The sequence below is a fragment of the Biomphalaria glabrata genome, chromosome 13, assembly GCF_947242115.1.
Source record: "Biomphalaria glabrata chromosome 13, xgBioGlab47.1, whole genome shotgun sequence".
In the NCBI taxonomy this organism is placed as follows: Eukaryota; Metazoa; Mollusca; class Gastropoda; family Planorbidae; genus Biomphalaria; species Biomphalaria glabrata.
The window spans coordinates 6868936-6886494 of record NC_074723.1 but is presented as its reverse complement, the minus strand read 5'-3'; the positions used below and the strand labels follow the sequence as shown (position 1 = coordinate 6886494).

The following is a 17559-nucleotide window of genomic DNA, read 5'->3' as shown; positions in this document are numbered from 1 at the left end:
GAAACTGTTCCATAGATTCTGGCCTGAAAATTCGGACATCTTAGCCTATAAATAGCGCTTGTTAAAGAAATTTCGGGAGCTTATACTGACAGAGTGAACCAATATGTCAGCATTATCTTGTTAGAGATTGATTATGACCTGGGGGAAGTATCTGGGCCAACTGTCCTAAAATGTCCTTCGTTGTTGCAAGAGTGTTTATCGATTCAGTTGAGCAGATTATCTAGACGATTTCTTTTGAAATAAAAATGGCAGAAAATCTATTGAGGCTGACACGATGATATCAGAAATATTCTAGTCCCCCATATTAAACTCTCGTAATAGAATGTCGTCTGAGGTATAAGTGGCACACATTTGACTGTGGCGTGGGGGCACTGAAACGGGGTCGTATTCCTGCAGAATGGGTGAAGATCTCCAAATTAGCTTTAGATTGCACTGAAAGATTAAGAACATTTCCCCATAGCCTTAATTTTCTTAATTATCGTTTTTTTCCATTTCCCACGAGCCGCCCTTGCATGCGGATCTAGATATCTGCTTTGGCATGGTGGATTTTTTTTTTCATTTGTTAAATTTCTCCGAATTTGCGGGAAAGTCCAAGTTATGGAAAGTGTGTTTGCAATATTTTGTTACCGGGTATTCATAAAATTTCAAATTTCAGACCTTGCGATCTATAGCGCAGATGATGTGAAAGTCATCTGTGGCCACGGTTAAATAGGGTGTCATGTGGCCAGCACAACGACCAACCTCCTTAACTTTTCCCCAACTCATGTCAGGTACCCATTAGAGCTGGGTGGACTCAGAGGCGCCCAAAGATCCCGAATTTAAAAATCCCAACCTTCACCAGGATTCGAACCCGGGACCCCAAGCGCTTTACCACTCAGCCATCGCGCCTTTGTTGGTATTCATACATACCCCATATAAGCGTACACCATATGTGTCTTGAATAAGCATACCTCATATATGCATATCTCTTACATTAGCATGTCCTATTTCGGTCTCTTAGAAATAAGAGTGCCAAGGTAGAGGTCAGGATATGTAATCCTGTACTTCTGGTTACTTGCGTATAAGTTGTACTTATTAATACACTAAAGTACCATCACCTTCACCTATCCCTTGGTCTGCTAAACCTCTGGGGCACCACACAGTTAAAGCATAAGAGGTTTAAAAGAAAATGTCAGTTTGTTTGGATGTGGTTCTGACCTTTGCACTTTGACCCGTCACACCCCACAGCTTACAAAATATTATTAATCATCTTGATATGTATATCATGTATATGTATATATATATATATATATAATAGTTTTGTAGCTTTTCAATTTTTTCATGATGTTGGTATCATGTATATTGAATCAATGAATGTGTATATATGCTAAAGATAACTTATATCGACCACCGGAGGAAAACAGTTATGTCTGCACTGGAAGTGGCGAACTATGTAGATGGCAGCTTTGATAGTTACCTCAAACTCGAAGACAAGCCTAAATTATTATATGTGCCAACAGAAATTTGTTTAAAAATTGGTTTTAAGGTGTGTCAATAGTTTTGGTTATATCTTAGTCTTGTTCTATCACGTCAAATCAATCTTTTTATTAACATTTGTAAAAAAAAATAGCCATAAAAAACTAATTACTTTTTTTTACTCTGTTAAACGAGTAGATTACGATGAGAGTAGAGTCTACAGCATACACATATTCTAAGCGTATTATCTGATCTTATCTTATACTTGACAGACGTTCCTTCTTATGAAAAGATAATTACGTCCTACTCGTACTCATGTGTCAATCTAGTCGTGCATGTTAATTAGAATCTCTCTTCTGAATCGTTTGTTCTCCTCGTTGATTTAGGCAACAATTTCCTTGTTTTATTGGCACTAGGGAAGAAGGAGCACTTGCACGATTTTCCCCAGCATATCTTGGTGTCTTTCTGAGTATTCTACTATGTACAATTGTCTAATAAAACATACATAGACACAGAAAGCCATCTTGACTTCTGGGCAATTAAAAGCGATGGCTGCCATTTATTATTTATTTGACCCATTTGAGGAACTGGGTTGTAAAAGTACTTCAGTTGAAATTTTAAAAAAATACAATAAAGGTTATCCACACTTCTCAACTGCTTTATTACTTGTTTGATTTATGTACCACGTACAGAAGTGACCTGTTTGGAAATGTTTCAAGCAGATGGCTCATTGTTTCCAGGAGAAAGAAAATAGTACTTTAGCAAACAGCCAATGAAAATGTAGAATATAATTTTGTTTCTTTGTCAACCAAAGTACTTTAGCAAACAGACAATGAAAATGTAGAATATAATTTTGTTTCTTTGTCAACCAAAGTACTTTAGCAAACAGCCAATGAAAATGAAGAATATAATTTTGTTTCTTTTTCAACCAAGATGACTGTCAGCGTAATAGAAAAAAAAAATAAATGAAACGATAGCAGACAAATGGCTAGACCCGAGTAGACCTTATGTTATGGAGTGTTTGTGTGTGTTTCTATGGTGACGGTGGGGAAAGTTTAGCGATAGGTTGTGAATGATGCAACACAGGTGGCATTGTCGTCATTTGGTGGTAGTTATGACAGACAACTCCAGAATGTAAGACTGAAAGGTTGTATTATTGTAGTGAGTAAGATTTGGTTAAAAAATAGTGTTACTAAAGTCTACTACATTTATTTAATTTTTTCACAAGTTGATTTTGTCAATGTTATAAATAAATTTATATTTAGTATTGTTTACAAGGAAGTTATTCAAGTCATTTGAAGTTTTATTTGTTAAGATATTTTCCGCCTATAACGGTTTAGTTGTTTTACCAGCAGTTTGGTGCTACAAGATAACGACCGTGAACAACACCGCGAACTATGTGAAATGTGATAATTACAAGAATATTAAGCAAATTCTTAAGAATAGTAAACCGATTGAAAGTGTTTGGTACATATTTTTTAATGTATAAATTATCATATTATTGTGAATAACGTCAACAAAATGCAGCCATTTGAAATACCGCACTATTATACTATTCTTAATCCTCTGTCTCGAACACATTCGCATTATTAATATCGAATAAATTTTAATGAGGTGAACAAAGTTGAAAGAGGACTGTGATAAAAATTCGAATTGAGAATATCAAAATATAACGGTTACATTTTTTAATGGTCCGAAATGGATTACTTTTGGTAACAAAGTAATTCGAATGAATAACCCAGATCTAGAGCCGATTATGGTTTAACTTGATACAAAATCCACATTTTTTTATTGCAGCGTTAGGGAGCTTGATTTAATGCAGTGCAGTTGCATCTAAGTCTAAAAAGAAATGGGGGTGGGGGGTGCACTATGTTCAAATACTATAATGTACTCTAGCATTAATTAAAAGTGCATTTTCATTAAGAGCCTCCAATAATATCGCCCAGGTCTTGCCACCGTAAACACTTTTTTAACAAACGAAAACGAATCATTAAAATAACGTTGCCTGCCAGTTACAGCAAAATAATATTGCTCATTATTATAGAAAACAGATGTAACAAAAAACTGTTAATTATCAGGCGTTCTTATTCCACCATCACACAAACCGTATGTTAGAAAATCTGGCATAGGCCTATATGAAGTTAAAATCTCGGTTAGCCTTAATTGCCAGATATGACTTCTTTTTTTTTTTTAAACTTGCAATGGTTCAAAAAATAAAATGTTTAATCTTATCACAATCACAAATCAGTTCCACATGCTGGTCGCTGTAGTCTGCCGAGGGTCAGAGTACAGTAAATAAGAACGACAACCTTTGTAACCAAAGCATTACTACTCAGTGTGATTCTTCCGACTCTAATCTACTTGCTGGGTGACTGTCCTGCGATAGTCTAGACTTTAGACTAGGTCGATGTGGTATAAAATCGTCTGAAGATTATTTAGTTCATATTTATGCCAGGAAGCTGTCACATCTTATTTCAAAGCTGGAATAATTAATTATCTAAGCAGGTAAAATATAAATTAAAATAAGCCTTTTTAAAAAAATAGAAGATTGTTGCTTCTCTACCCTGCCCTTACATTCTACGATGATATAGAGACCTACATAACATATCCATACAAAATGGATATACATTGTTTCCAATTATTTAATTTAGGTTTGTTAGCATATGAAATATGTTTTTAATATACGAATTAAGTTCTTCATGATTTCTGCAATGTGTTGCCGAGAGGCAAAAAAAAAAACGCTTGGCTACCTATCAGTTGGGCTAGAGATCGAATCTCCACTCTGAGTTGTGTTTACTGAGCGCCTAAAGGCGTTCTCCCAGATACCCCCTCCCCCAACAGGTCAAAAAATGAGCTTTTCAAAAGTGATTTCAAAACATTTGACTGAATTTCAATTTATCATTGAGGTTGTTGGATTTTTGCTATACATACTCACTCTCTAAGTCTAACTGTATATATAACGCTGACTCTTAATAGTCCGACGGTTACGGGGCTTGGGGGGGGGGAGGGGGATGTCAGATTACGTAAAACGTCGGTTACCAAAGGTTAGATGACACTGTCCTATAAAGAATTAAACCGTAGATGTCAAGTAAATTCTGTTATAAGATAATCTCTTAGCATTTTAAAGGGAAACTTAACTCTTTCTCTCCGTAATTATTTACCACATTCTGATGGAATCAACGTTGGTATCGTCTGTTAGGAGAGAAAGAGTTAAAAGACGAAAAATGAAATTGTATTGATCCAAAAAAACAACAACAAAGCATTTGATTTCAGCGTTCACATACTGTACTAAATTACAATTTCAGCGTTCACATACTGTACTAAATTACAATTTCAGCGTTCACATACTGTACTAAATTACAATTTCAGCGTTCACATACTGTACTAAATTACAATTTCAGCGTTCACATACTGTACTAAATTACAATTTCAGCGTTCACATACTGTACTAAATTACAATTTCAGCGTTCACATACTGTACTAAATTACAATTTCAGCGTTCACATACTGTACTAAATTACAATTTCAGCGTTCACATACTGTACTAAATTACAATTTCAGCGTTCACATACTGTACTAAATTACAATTTCAGCGTTCACATACTGTACTAAATTACAATTTCAGCGTTCACATACTGTACTAAATTACAATTTCAGCGTTCACATACTGTACTAAATTACAATTTCAGCGTTCACATACTGTACTAAATTACAATTTCAGCGTTCACATACTGTACTAAATTACAATTTCAGCCTATCTACATTCTAAAAATATACGTACTACAGTATACATTAATTATATGAAGTTACATTAATTAATTATTTGAAGTTACGTCGACGTCGCGTTGGATTGCTGAGTGTGTCAGATTATGCATTGTCGGACTATCAAGATTCGACTGTAGATGTATCAACTGTACGTGGCAATCGCTTGAAATTAAATAGCATTTAGTATAGATATAGGCTACATATTTTGTCTAGAAATGTAAGATCCAAGGTTGTGTCTAGAAATTTAAGATCTAGGTCGTGTCTAAAATTTTAAGACTTAGACTGTGTTTATAATTTTAAGACCTAGACAGTGTTTAGAATTTTAAGACCTAGGCTGTGATTAGGAGTTTAAGACCTAAGTTACATAGGCGTAGCTAGGAATTCGCCACCATTTGGGGTCCCGGGCGCTTGAGCTCTTTAGGGGCCTCTGCATTTTGAGTAATATTTAAAATTTAATTTAATAAAACACTCATTTGGGGGCACCCCTCAAGTGGCGGCCCGAGGGGATTTTCAAATTCTCCCCCCACCCACTCTAGCTACGTCTCTGCTAGTAAGTTGTCTAGAAAAGACAAGTTGTGTCCAGAAGTTTGAAATTTGGGTCAGAACAAAGATTCTTCTGCTATATGATCTATTTTTAGAATATGGCGTTAGTATTATTTAATTATTTAATACCCACACATGGAAGACCTACCCAGTTGGCGCTCCCTTTTCAAAAAAAAAAAAAAAAGACGGATCTCATTTTATATGTATGCTGCATATGTGTTTCATATTTAGGCCAACCTTTTCATCCATTGAATTGGGGTTACAAAACAGGTCATGACTAAAAGTGTAGTTTTCATGTTATAAGCGAAACATTTTATTTATCCGGCATCTATTCTCGTTTCTGTTGAAGCTTATTGACAATTTTTCTTTTAATTCATAACGAAGGAATGACACAAAAAATGTTCAAGTCTATTAATAGACACTGGGTATTTCAGTCATAAACTTTATTATGTCATTTTCTCATTTCTACACTATTTACATAACTACCAAGTAGTATAATCAAATATATAGGCCCTAGTAGAATGTGCGTAGACCGTTTTAAAGTTTGTTGTCTGCCGCAGAGTCAAGGTAGCATTTTTTTTGTCTTTGTTTCTCACAGTCTGGTGGAAAGATCTAGCCTACATTTTACGACATAGTTCTTCTGACGAGGAGTTCGTCTTTCTATTGTTACCATTTAGGTGTTAGCGGTAGTGTTGGTAGACTTCATTTTCTTGATGTTTACGAGTTATTGAATTTATGTTTATATGTAGCGCGATCATTGGAGTTGCTTCTTTCTATTTTGTTAAGTTACCGGTTTATTATTTCCTATGTTATACACGGTGATGCGTGTATTTTCTTTCATTATATAATTTCGTTTGAATGTCGCTGTTATTTAAGGCAGCTCATCACGCTCGAAACTATTTGTTTAAAAGGTATGGGGATTGATATTTGTGGTATATTTCTTTACTTTGTATTTATTCATATACATTGTTAAAGTAATATTATTATTAGAGAGATTTTACAATATTGTCTTTAGAGGTTCCCTCGTCTTTTAACCTCAGAACCACTTTGTTAATCCCGGATTTTTGTTTTATTACTGTTATTACTCAGATTAGCTTACACTTTTATAGCATCCGCATATTTTTTGTTTGTTTATGTTCAATCTCGTACTTTTTACCCCCCAGATTGTGAAGAGTGATATCAACTTAAACATTTAGTGGATTCTCCATTAATGTCCTTGATTCACATTTTTTTGGAGGCTGAGGTGCACACCACGGTATTGACAATACACAGTTCACTTCGCAGTCTTGAGAAACAGTTCAAAGGGGCACTGGACCTGGCCCCCCACTTATTGTCAGTCATTGTGAGCTACCCAGAATACATCATTCGCACGTATAAATGAAACAGTCTGTGCAGCAGACGACCACTTTAGACGCTCACCTGAAGGTTTCAGTGGCAAGGGATCAGCTGACCATACTCTCGACCAATAAGCAGTCAGTTTAAGCAGCGACATCTATGCTGGCAATTAGGCGGATTTTCTCATTCTAGTCGTTCACATTTTTTTTTTAACAATTTTGTAACATATCGATTTGTGCCAAAGAAAACACGAATTTCACGCGGGTATCACTAAACAGTTATTGGCTGTTTACGTTTACAGAAATCCGTCTCATTATTGAACATTCCATTTAGTGCTTTCAATTTCCATTAGTCCTTTACAGCTACTAAGACTTATTTTTTGTTTATCGTTGTTACCAATTGGTCTTTCTTTGACTGCAAAATGGCAACCTCGTGCACCGCGACAACGTGCGTCCAATCGCACCCCATGACGCTGACGAGACAGAGCAGCCGACAGGCCAACCGGCCCCTAGTCTACATCACCAGACGCATTCCCCAGGAGGGCCTGGACATCTTGCTGAAGTCTTGCGACGTCAAGCTGTGGGACTCGGAGCAGCTGGTCCTCAGGGGGGAGCTCCTTCAGAGCGTGGCTGGTGTGGACGCCATTCTGTGCATGCAGGGGGATATCATCGACGAAGAGGTGCTGTCGTCTGCTGGTGAGTACATGTCCAGATCATCTTTGTTACATTTGGATATGCCAGTATGAATAGATATTATATATCTTGATTGATAGGAAGCCTAGATCTATTTATATAATTTTACTGCATGTATCATCTAAACAAGATATCAATATACTTGATGCTAAAAGTTCTGAATGTCATCAAATTTTAAAGCAAAAATTGGGCTTTGCGTTTATCTTTTATGTTCATTTTATGTACATAGAAAATTATTGATGGCTGAGTGATAAAGCACTTGACTTATGAACCGATGGGTAGAGTCTCGGGATCAAATTTAAATGAAGACTGCTTGCTTTTTTTTAATTTCGGTATTTTTTGGACCACTTGACTCCACCCAACTCTAATGGGTACCTGACTAAAGTTGGGGAATGTAAAGAAGGCGGTTGGTCGTTGTGCTGACCTCATGACACCCTCGTTAAGCATCGGCCATAGAAACAGATAACCTTTAGGCCTACATCATCATATCTTATAGATCGCAAGGTCTGAAAGGAGTACTTATATTTATTTCATCTACGAATGAAAATGTAAAGTTCAAAATAAAATGGATTCCAGTAGCCCACTAAGACTTTTTGTCTGTCTACATACCGAATAAAACATTGATGGTTACTATTGGTACCAATTTCCCAAATATGTCTTTTAATTAAAATCTTCTGGTCACATCTACACGAAATTGTACTCTACTGTTTATTGATAAATAGACTCTATTTGCATTTGAAACTCCAAATAGGTTCGATGGTGGACATGCATTGTTACTAGGTTTCATGCACCCTATATCGGGTTGTAGAAGTAGTTATAAAAGGTGGTGACAAGAATTTTTAAAAAATCGGAGGTCATTTGTTATTGTCTATTACACAACTCTGCCTTTTCTTTCTAATCAGGTGGACACGATTTTAAAATGTATATAAAAGATATACGATGTCAATAAGTCGTTGAACTTATCAAAACAATAACGTCATTATCTAGTATGCCCTTTCCATTATCTCCCTTGACCTATTTCTCTCTTTCTCTCACTCAATACCTCTCTTTTAGACTCTCTCTCTCTCTCTCTCTCTCCCCTGCAGCTATCTGGCCTGCAGACTATTGTTTACTTCATCCAGTGTTAACGTGACCCAATATCTCTAGTAACTGATGGCCTGGACCAGTGTTTCTCTTGTGCATGTTTAGGAACCAAGTTAATTCTCAATCACGACCCATTCACCCTATTTTCTCCACTATTCTTTATGGGCCAACATTCATTTCAAATTGTTAATATTATTTTGTTTAAGACTTATTCTTATTGATGGTAAACTAGTGAATAATACCTCAACCTACTTCGCCTTTTATTTATTACTAGCCGGTTATGACCCGCGGCCCGCGGGCCCTATTTGTACATCACTCATCTAGTGCATTAGAACAAAATAATAAGTAAAACTAATGCGTGAATGTTAAAATGTTAAAAATTTTCTTTTTACACGTAGTCGTCAATGGCTAACATTTTGAAGTGGCTTACATCGAATAGTCAACTGAGATATCAACAACAACAACAAAAATAGACGTAGATTTAAAGTTCTTGAAACATAGACGTAGATTTTTAAATTACATTCATTTGTTTAAATTAGGTTAAATATAGCCTAAAACTATTGATATACTGCTTTCAGCTTGTAAGCGAGCGTATCATAGGCTGATTAATTAAGGATTTGTTTTATTACAACACCTATGGTAGATTCCCAATATTAATGAAATAGTTATTTTAGAAAGTCAAAGAACCTATTAAGTCGTTTTTATTGAGCTAAGTAAGTAAGAGTATTCTTACTAGTTACACGTGGTGTCAGAATGGTCATGCGCAAGTCTGACACCAAAAGTCTAGAATTGGAACGTCGCGATAACAAAGAGAGTTCTTGTGCATACCCAGCACTGATTCGCAAAACTATTAACAAAATACAAATGTCTATATTGTTGCCAATACTTTATGTAATCTTTAATAGGGGATTTGGATAATGGAGCCAAATTAAAAAACTTCTTCGCAGCTCTTTATTTATTTGGTGAATCATGTGTACAGTTTGCGGAAGTATTGACAAGCTAGGTATTTTAAACAGCTAATAATAATTATCATGAACTTTTTTTTCTTTATTGCGATGCAGATTCAAACTTCCGCTTGTAGCACTAAGTAACTTTTTTTTTAAAAACTTAGTTGGCAACAGCGATTTATCAATATGGCGTCCTTGACATTGTTTATGTTTCTTTCAAAATCTTACCCAATTTTTTTTTTCTCTTTAAGTTTTCTTGCGTGTTTCTTTAGGTCTAATTACACATTTCTCCATCTCTCTCTCTCTCTCTCTCTCTCTCTCTCTCTCTCTCTCTCTCTCTCTCTCTTACTCAATTTTATTTTGTAAATTTAACCGGATCTTAAAAATCAAAACGTTAACAAAGAGCAGGTTACCCTGATTGATTTAATAATGAACACTCCAAAGACTTATATATATATTGTATCTAGACTGGACATGGAGATCTTTTAAAACTACAAAAAAATGTGATTTTTTTATTTTAGTTGAAACAAGGCGTTGTTTTATAAAGTAGTTATAAGAAGTAAAGTCTTTTTTTTTTTCAACCCTAACCTATGTAACATTTAATTTATTTTTTAGATCTAGATGAAGCATAAGAGTACTCTCGTCTCATAATTATTATTGCTATTATTATTGCTATTATTATTATTATTATTATATTAATTATAATATTGCTATTATTTAGCAATTTTTAGATAGGCCTACATAATCTAGAAGGATCTAGGTAATCAATCTATTTAAATGTACATAAGATAATTAAAATCAACAGACATGAATCATTTCGATCTGTCATATATTAGCGCGAATATATAGCTTTGTGATTAATAGCCCATTCTAAGGAAAATCCAAGAAATGATTTTGCATTATTTCTAAACTTTGAAAACTAAAGATCATTACTTTTCTTAGACAGAAAAGATTGATTGGGGCGTCTTCCTTTCGAGCTTGAAAAAGAGTTACATACATAAATATAAATATATATATATATGAATCGATCAATCGCGGATAAGAATTTGTTTCCGGTTTCCAGTCTAGATATAATATATAAGTCTATGGGTTATAGACGAAAGTAGAAAATACAAGCAACTCAAAAAGTTCATTAAAAAAAAAAGCAATGTTCACAGCAGGGGTACAGTACCAATTAATTATGCACTTTGTTTTTAACAAACCGTAAACAGCTCACCTGTTAATTGCCCTTGCGTCAATTAATTATTGGCAGAGGTTTTGCGGTCTTTGGCTAGTACAAGGTGGGAATGCTCAGACCTTCCTTTCAGCACTATTACAATGTTTAGATAAACTATATTACTACTCTTAGAGTTTGGTTAATGTTTCCAAAGACTGGTGAGGATTACATGTGGCTGAAACAGCAGGCGAGGTAAAGGTCAATGACCTTCCCTGCCAAATGTTTTCTGTTGAGTGCGGTCGTGTTGACTGACACCGATCTACTGCGTTTTTTTTTTTGTTTTTGTTTTTGCTATATATTTTTAGTCTTTGATTGGCTTACTTTTTATATCCCTATCCAGAGCCTGCAATTAGAATGGTAATCAGGTGCTACTGGCCACAGTTCCGTTCCTAGTGCGGGCAGTCTAAAAAAGAACTATGTGATCTATGTTGTACTTTCTTAAGGCCACGCGTTATGCATTGTCATAAAAACTTTGAACAAAATATTGTGCACCCCCAACAATACGCGATTAAAATCCTATTTAAAAAATCTCAATTAGCGCTGCGAAGAGTGATCGAAATTTACCTATTTGGCATCACCAGAACCAAGAAACGAATGGCGGATTGAACTTGAACGAATTAAAAAAACAACTGCACTTGCAATAAACTGGTCAGACATTATGCTTTGACTATCGATTATTTTTGCCCCACTCCCAATGTTTTGAAGTGTAAGTCTGTGTTTCCAAGGTAACGACAAGGAAAGGGAGCGTTAGTGTTTGAATGGTGTTGAATGATGAAAACATGAGCGGGTTTGTCATTGCTAATGTTAAGAAGTCACATGGGTGATAGTGGAACGAGAAACAGACCATGGACGCTCGAGAGGAAAAGACGTGTTTTTGTAGTGAGTCGGATTTCGTTTAAATATCATTTTGTTTTGTAACTACTTGATACGTATATCTTAACCAACAACGAGAAACTGGTTTGGGTAAGCTAATTAGTATGCTTGATTAGCAGTAGCATTAAAGTAATGTGCGGTACCTCATTCATCCATCCCAGTGGCGATACAGCCCAAGAGGGGCACTGGCCTGATCCAAAACATCTTTCCATTCAGATTTCTCCCAAGTCTTTTGTCTCTATCCTCGAACTCCAAATGTGTGCAGCTCTGCTTCTGTATCATCAAACCTCGAACTCCAAATGTGTGCAGCTCTGCTTCTGTATCATCAAACCTCGAACTCCAAATGTGTGCAGCTCTGCTTCTGTATCATCAAACCTCGAACTCCAAATGTGTGCAGCTCTGCTTCTGTATCATCAAACCTCGAACTCCAAATGTGTGCAGCTCGTTAAATGAAAACAAAATTCATTGTAGTGCCCTCATCTGAGGAATTTTCTGGTGATGTGGCTGGTCTGCAACAGTGCTCCCTCTGACAGGTAACATGGTCTTCTTAGGAATGCTAAGGGAATTATCCCTCGGTTGATATAACAACAGGGTACTTTGTTATTTTAGATAGCTACTATATTCACCTTTTCTCTAAGCTTAGGTTTTGGTTGTTGGTTATTTTTTTATCTTTTATTTTTTTCTTATATAATGAGATAGTGGCATCGCGATGTCGATGACCATTGCAGATTTTTCTTTATTATTATTTTTGTTGTTGATCATACTTATTTAAAGTTTCAAATATCTTAGATCTGACAGAATTTGTAGCTCACCTCTCGGTCATCGTGACCCCTCTCTCTCTGTTTTATTAATCTTTGGATTTGAAGATATTCGCATTTTTATTATAATTGGATGTAAAAGGATACCATGTTCTCAGACATTTAGATTTTTCATATCGATAACGTTTCAACATATAACTTTATTCTTGTTTTCTTCAACTTTCAATTTTGTTAGGAAACCCCAGCGGGGATAAGAACAGCAAATACTAGTAGGCCTACATTTACCTGGTCTGTCTGTTAACACTTAGGAAATGTATGCTAATTCTTTGTTCTGAAATGCAAATGGAGGTAGGCCTTGTCTATGTCGTGACACAGATGGGTCACTCTACCTATGGCCTATAAATCTAGGAATATGGAATATAATGAGTCAGCTAACTTGTCTAAGCCTTTGGAAACTCGCTGAGGATGATAGAGACAGAGGGCATCACGTTTTCAAAGAGCCAACTTTTCAGACACGCATACGATGTTAAAGGGTTAAAAGAAGATGGACGCCAGAGGCGGATCGAAATTGAACCCAGCCAATAAAATTTACAAGCCAACATGACATCAGACTTGACTTTTTGCGTCTTCAGGAATTTCTCAATTCGTTTAATGAGGGAGGGAAGAATTTGGGCGGGTAAAATATTTTATTGGATTTTTTTTTTTATTGTATTTGTAAATTATGGTTTAGTGTTTTATGTGTTATTGCTTCTGTACTTTTTAGACTTCTGAAGCGTCTCTAAGTTTTCATAACTTGTATATAATTATTTCTTCTTAACAGTTTATTTTTACTGCATCGATTGGTATTAAATTACACTTTCTGTTAACATAAGAAAACAACATTACTGAAAAATCACATTCCAAAATATCGGGTCAGAGGTTTGTAAAAAATACAACTAAATCAAGTAGCCTAATCTCTTATAGAGATTGCATAATACAACAAACTTAGAAGTCTTTCATATTATACAAAGCACATCGTAAGTGTTTAAAAAAAAAGTGAACTTGAAGAGAAGAAAGTTGGCACCATTCCTCTCCTCATGACGTCAGTCATTGATTGCGGGAGTGTTTCTTAAATTTTGGCTTTTTTTTTTGTTTGTTTCCATTTACAAGCGACCTTCACCGGCCTGCCACGATTTGAAGACTAGAAGACAAGCCTTCAATTTAGGACACACAAACTAGGTGTTTTCGACCTGCACATCCTCATTAAAAAAACAACAGAACTTTAGTCAATAATAGAACAGTAGAAATACAGTCTAATCTAATAGAATAAATAGATCTAGATTTACTTAACACTTTAGGCTTCAGGCTTAAATTATAATTCATATGTAGTTAATTGAAGGAAAAGCTTGCTCATATTGATATAGGAATATAGGCCTACGGCTACGTGTAACTGTATTGTCAGACGTATAGATGAAATATGACATCTATGCCGTCTTTGGATATACTAAATGTTTGACATTGGTCCTAGAATGCCTAGCTCCATTTATTAGCCCTTTTTGTTATGCCTTTATGGTGTCCAGCTTAACAGTTCGACTTCATAGCAACTCCGACTAACTTATAATTTTGTATTTGCAGTAAGATCTGACCGAATTATCGGACGTTTGACGTAAGCATCTATTTTTAGATGTAAGGCAATAAGTAGGGTTTATGCTTTGTACGCATTCCTTTCCAGTTAGCGAGAAAAAAATAAAACAGGAAGTAAACAAATAGACGCAAGTTGGTTGGTTGGAGAAGAACACACCCCCAACGACCTTGGTTATTTGTAGAAGGAAAATGTTAGCAGGCGAAATCGTCCGTGCGTGACGAGAGAATTACACATTTTTTTTTAATGAGCTTCACGCTGTTTGACACGTATTTCTGTTTTACCCAGTGGGGCCGGAGTCCCGGACACATTCTTAATTTTATTCTGGCCTTCAAAATCAGCAGTGTCAGGGGCTGCAATCACTCGTGGTAATATTCAAAGTCAAGTAAAAGTACCATATTCAGTCCTTGCGGATTATGTCTATACGACCGATGTTAACGAGGATGTCATGTGACCAGCACAACGATCAACCACCATTACTGCCCCAATATATGTCAGGTACCAATTAGAATTGGCTGGACTGTGGGCGCAGGGGCGTCATAAAAATCCCCCCCCAAAAAATCCGTCTTCACCTGGACTCAAACTCCTTAAGACCTCATCGGTTTGGAAGCCAAGCGCTTCAACACTTGGCCATGAGAATGGTAATGCCTTTGGTCTTAGGTAGCCTATACAAACGATGGTGCAAATTGATTGAGGAACTGCGGGTCATATGATCTGTAAATAGTGACCTATTTCGATCTATTTTTTTAAGATTCGACTAAGACTGCTTTATTGAGTTAGGCCTTCATAAGAAATCCCTTTAGGCGCACAGTACACCTTAAAATCACACCTACTTATACTGAAACAAGTTTCTAGTCGGTCTCATGTTTAAAAAAAAAAAACTTAGGGGAAAAACAGCAAAATCACTGCCATATCTCTCAATACTGCAAGGTTTAACTCCTTTTTTGAATGGAGCATAATTAATTAATTACCCTTTATTTATTAACTAATTGATATTTTTAAAACAAAATTGATTCATGTATAGTCATCGACTATGAATAATTGTGCGAAATTGCAACTTTGGGTTAATGCGTTAATTAATGCGACGAAAACACAATGTTTTGAGTTTTTCTTTGCATATTAGAGATTTTGACACTCTATAACTGGATGACTCTAAAAAGATTATAGCTTGCTATTTGGTGCCCTACATACAGGAAGTGTTGATTAGTTCCATGGTTAGCAAATGTCACTTTTTGTGTTTTTTAGCACGTTACCGTATAATCGAATTTCTAAGTTGTTTTGTTGTAGCCCAAACATAATATTTGTACTATCCCTTACTATTACCTTGCACTCTCCTCGTGGGTAGGTGGGGGAAAAAAACTTCCTTGTATTCCGACAACAGCCCTAAATATTTTTCTACAAACTTTTTTTTACTTTTTGAAAACAAATCACTAGCTAATTGGCTATCAATGAAATTGTTCCAAATGACGTCAAAGTAAAGAAAAAATGTTTTTTTGGTTCACATCAAGTCACACATTGCAGTCACTATTTACTTTTCTTAATCTAAGTCTCTTTCTTTCTAGGTCTTTCCAAAAGTTGCCTAAAGCTGAAAAACTAGGGATTGGTGGCATAAAGGAAAGATAGCAGTTAAAAAGAAAAAGCGCAGACTAGAAAAAAAGTTTAATCAATTCCCTAGATAAAAACTGAATCTGTTGGAGACACAAGTCATTGCATCCATGTAAAATTCATCTAATATATTAATTAATTTCTGACTAGTTCGGAATGTGGACATTCCCCTACTCTAGATCACTCCACCTCTTCTAAGATCTAGAATATTAATGAGCCTTCATCTACAACCATAACACACAGCAGATTGTAAACAACTGAGTTTACAAGAACTTTACATTAAAATTGTTTTGATAGGGAAAAAAAACGTCCTTGTATTCTGAAAACAGTCTTAAATATTTTTCTACAAACTTTTTTATTTTTCTCGTTTGTCCCTTAAAATATAAAGTAAAGTTCCCCGTTCAAATCTTGTGATCTATAGGACAAATGATGTAGAGGTTATCTGTTTCTGGTTAATGAGAGTGTCATGTGGCCAGCACAAAAACCAACTGACTTTACTTTTCCACAGCTTATGTCAGGTACCCATTAGAGCTTGGTGGTCTCAGAGGTGCCCTAAGGATCCAGAAATTAAAAATCCCAGTCATCACCAGGGCTCGAGCACAGGACCCCTAGTTTGGAAGCCAATCGCTTTACCAGTCAGCCACCACACCTCTTCAGCTTTAAATATTAACAAATTTATTTACTTTAGTTTCTTTTTGTTTTTTTAAAGGTCCTCAACTGCAAGTTGTGGCCACAATGACCACAGGCAACAAGTCTCTTCAGCTTTAAATATTATCCAATTTATTTACTTTAGTTTCTTTTTGTTTTTTTTAAAGGTCCTCAACTGCGAGTTGTGGCCACAATGACCACAGGCACCAAGCACATTGACATGACTCAGTGTAAAGCAATGGGCATCAAGGTCATCTCCTGTCCAGAACAACCAACTGATGTTCTAGCTGAGCTGTCTGTTGTCCTGGTACTGCTCACCATTAAGACCATGCTGACAGGCAAGTGTTAAATCCTTTGGTATTCCAATCATTCATACAACTTTTATGTAAATGTAACTTAAGAATATATTTAATTATGTTTTAATTGTTGTTTTTATTACATATGGTATCAATATTTGGCTACCAAATTAGTGATTGTTTATACAATTTAAATGTGTTCTCAAAAAATGTATAAATGTTCTGATTTAGACCTATTACATAAGCTATATTTATTAGACAAATGACTCAATTTTGTAATTTGGTTCAGATAACAAAAATTAATTGAAATCGAGTTTTAAGTTGTAATTCCTACTCTATGGGACTACTTTAATGCAGTGGGCTAATCCTTAAAATTAGTAAATTACTAGGCTCTTCAAATGAAGAAAAAGACACAAGAATGTTCACTGTATATATATATATGGCTCCTTTTGTCTCGAAAGGCAATGGATGCGCCCAAGTGAGTCACTGGTTTTGGCTTAATCTTGAGACGAGGCAGAATCTGGTGTGGCTAATCAAGCCAATTCTAGAACGGCAGACTTTGCCACAATTTGTACATGTGTATGCCTCTGATTTAGGGCTAGCAGACAGGGCAGCTTTCTTTTTTGCCCTCTTGATTAAAGCCGCTTCAATTCTTTTGTTCTCAGCAAGGGTTGTCCCAGCACGCACAGTCTGTCTCCATGCACTCCGGTCTTTGGCTATGT

The 17559-nt window shown here is 35.7% G+C and overlaps 1 protein-coding gene across 5 annotated transcripts in view; it reads left to right on the top strand.

Annotated features, from left to right (window-relative positions):
• Positions 1-17559, top strand: part of LOC106050919 (glyoxylate reductase/hydroxypyruvate reductase-like) — a 33661-nt gene that overhangs the window by 12541 nt on the left and 3561 nt on the right. For 2 of the 5 annotated variants that reach the window (XM_056009032.1, XM_056009030.1), the window contains exons 2-3: positions 6927-7793; positions 16709-16879. In XM_056009032.1, coding sequence (XP_055865007.1) covers positions 7520-7793; positions 16709-16879 — 445 coding nt within the window. In that variant the 5' untranslated portion in view covers positions 6927-7519. Of the gene's footprint in view, positions 1-3744; positions 3961-6206; positions 6675-6926; positions 7794-16708; positions 16880-17559 lie in introns of those variants that run through there. The other 3 variants (XM_056009033.1, XM_056009031.1, XM_056009029.1) reach the window with 3 other exon arrangements.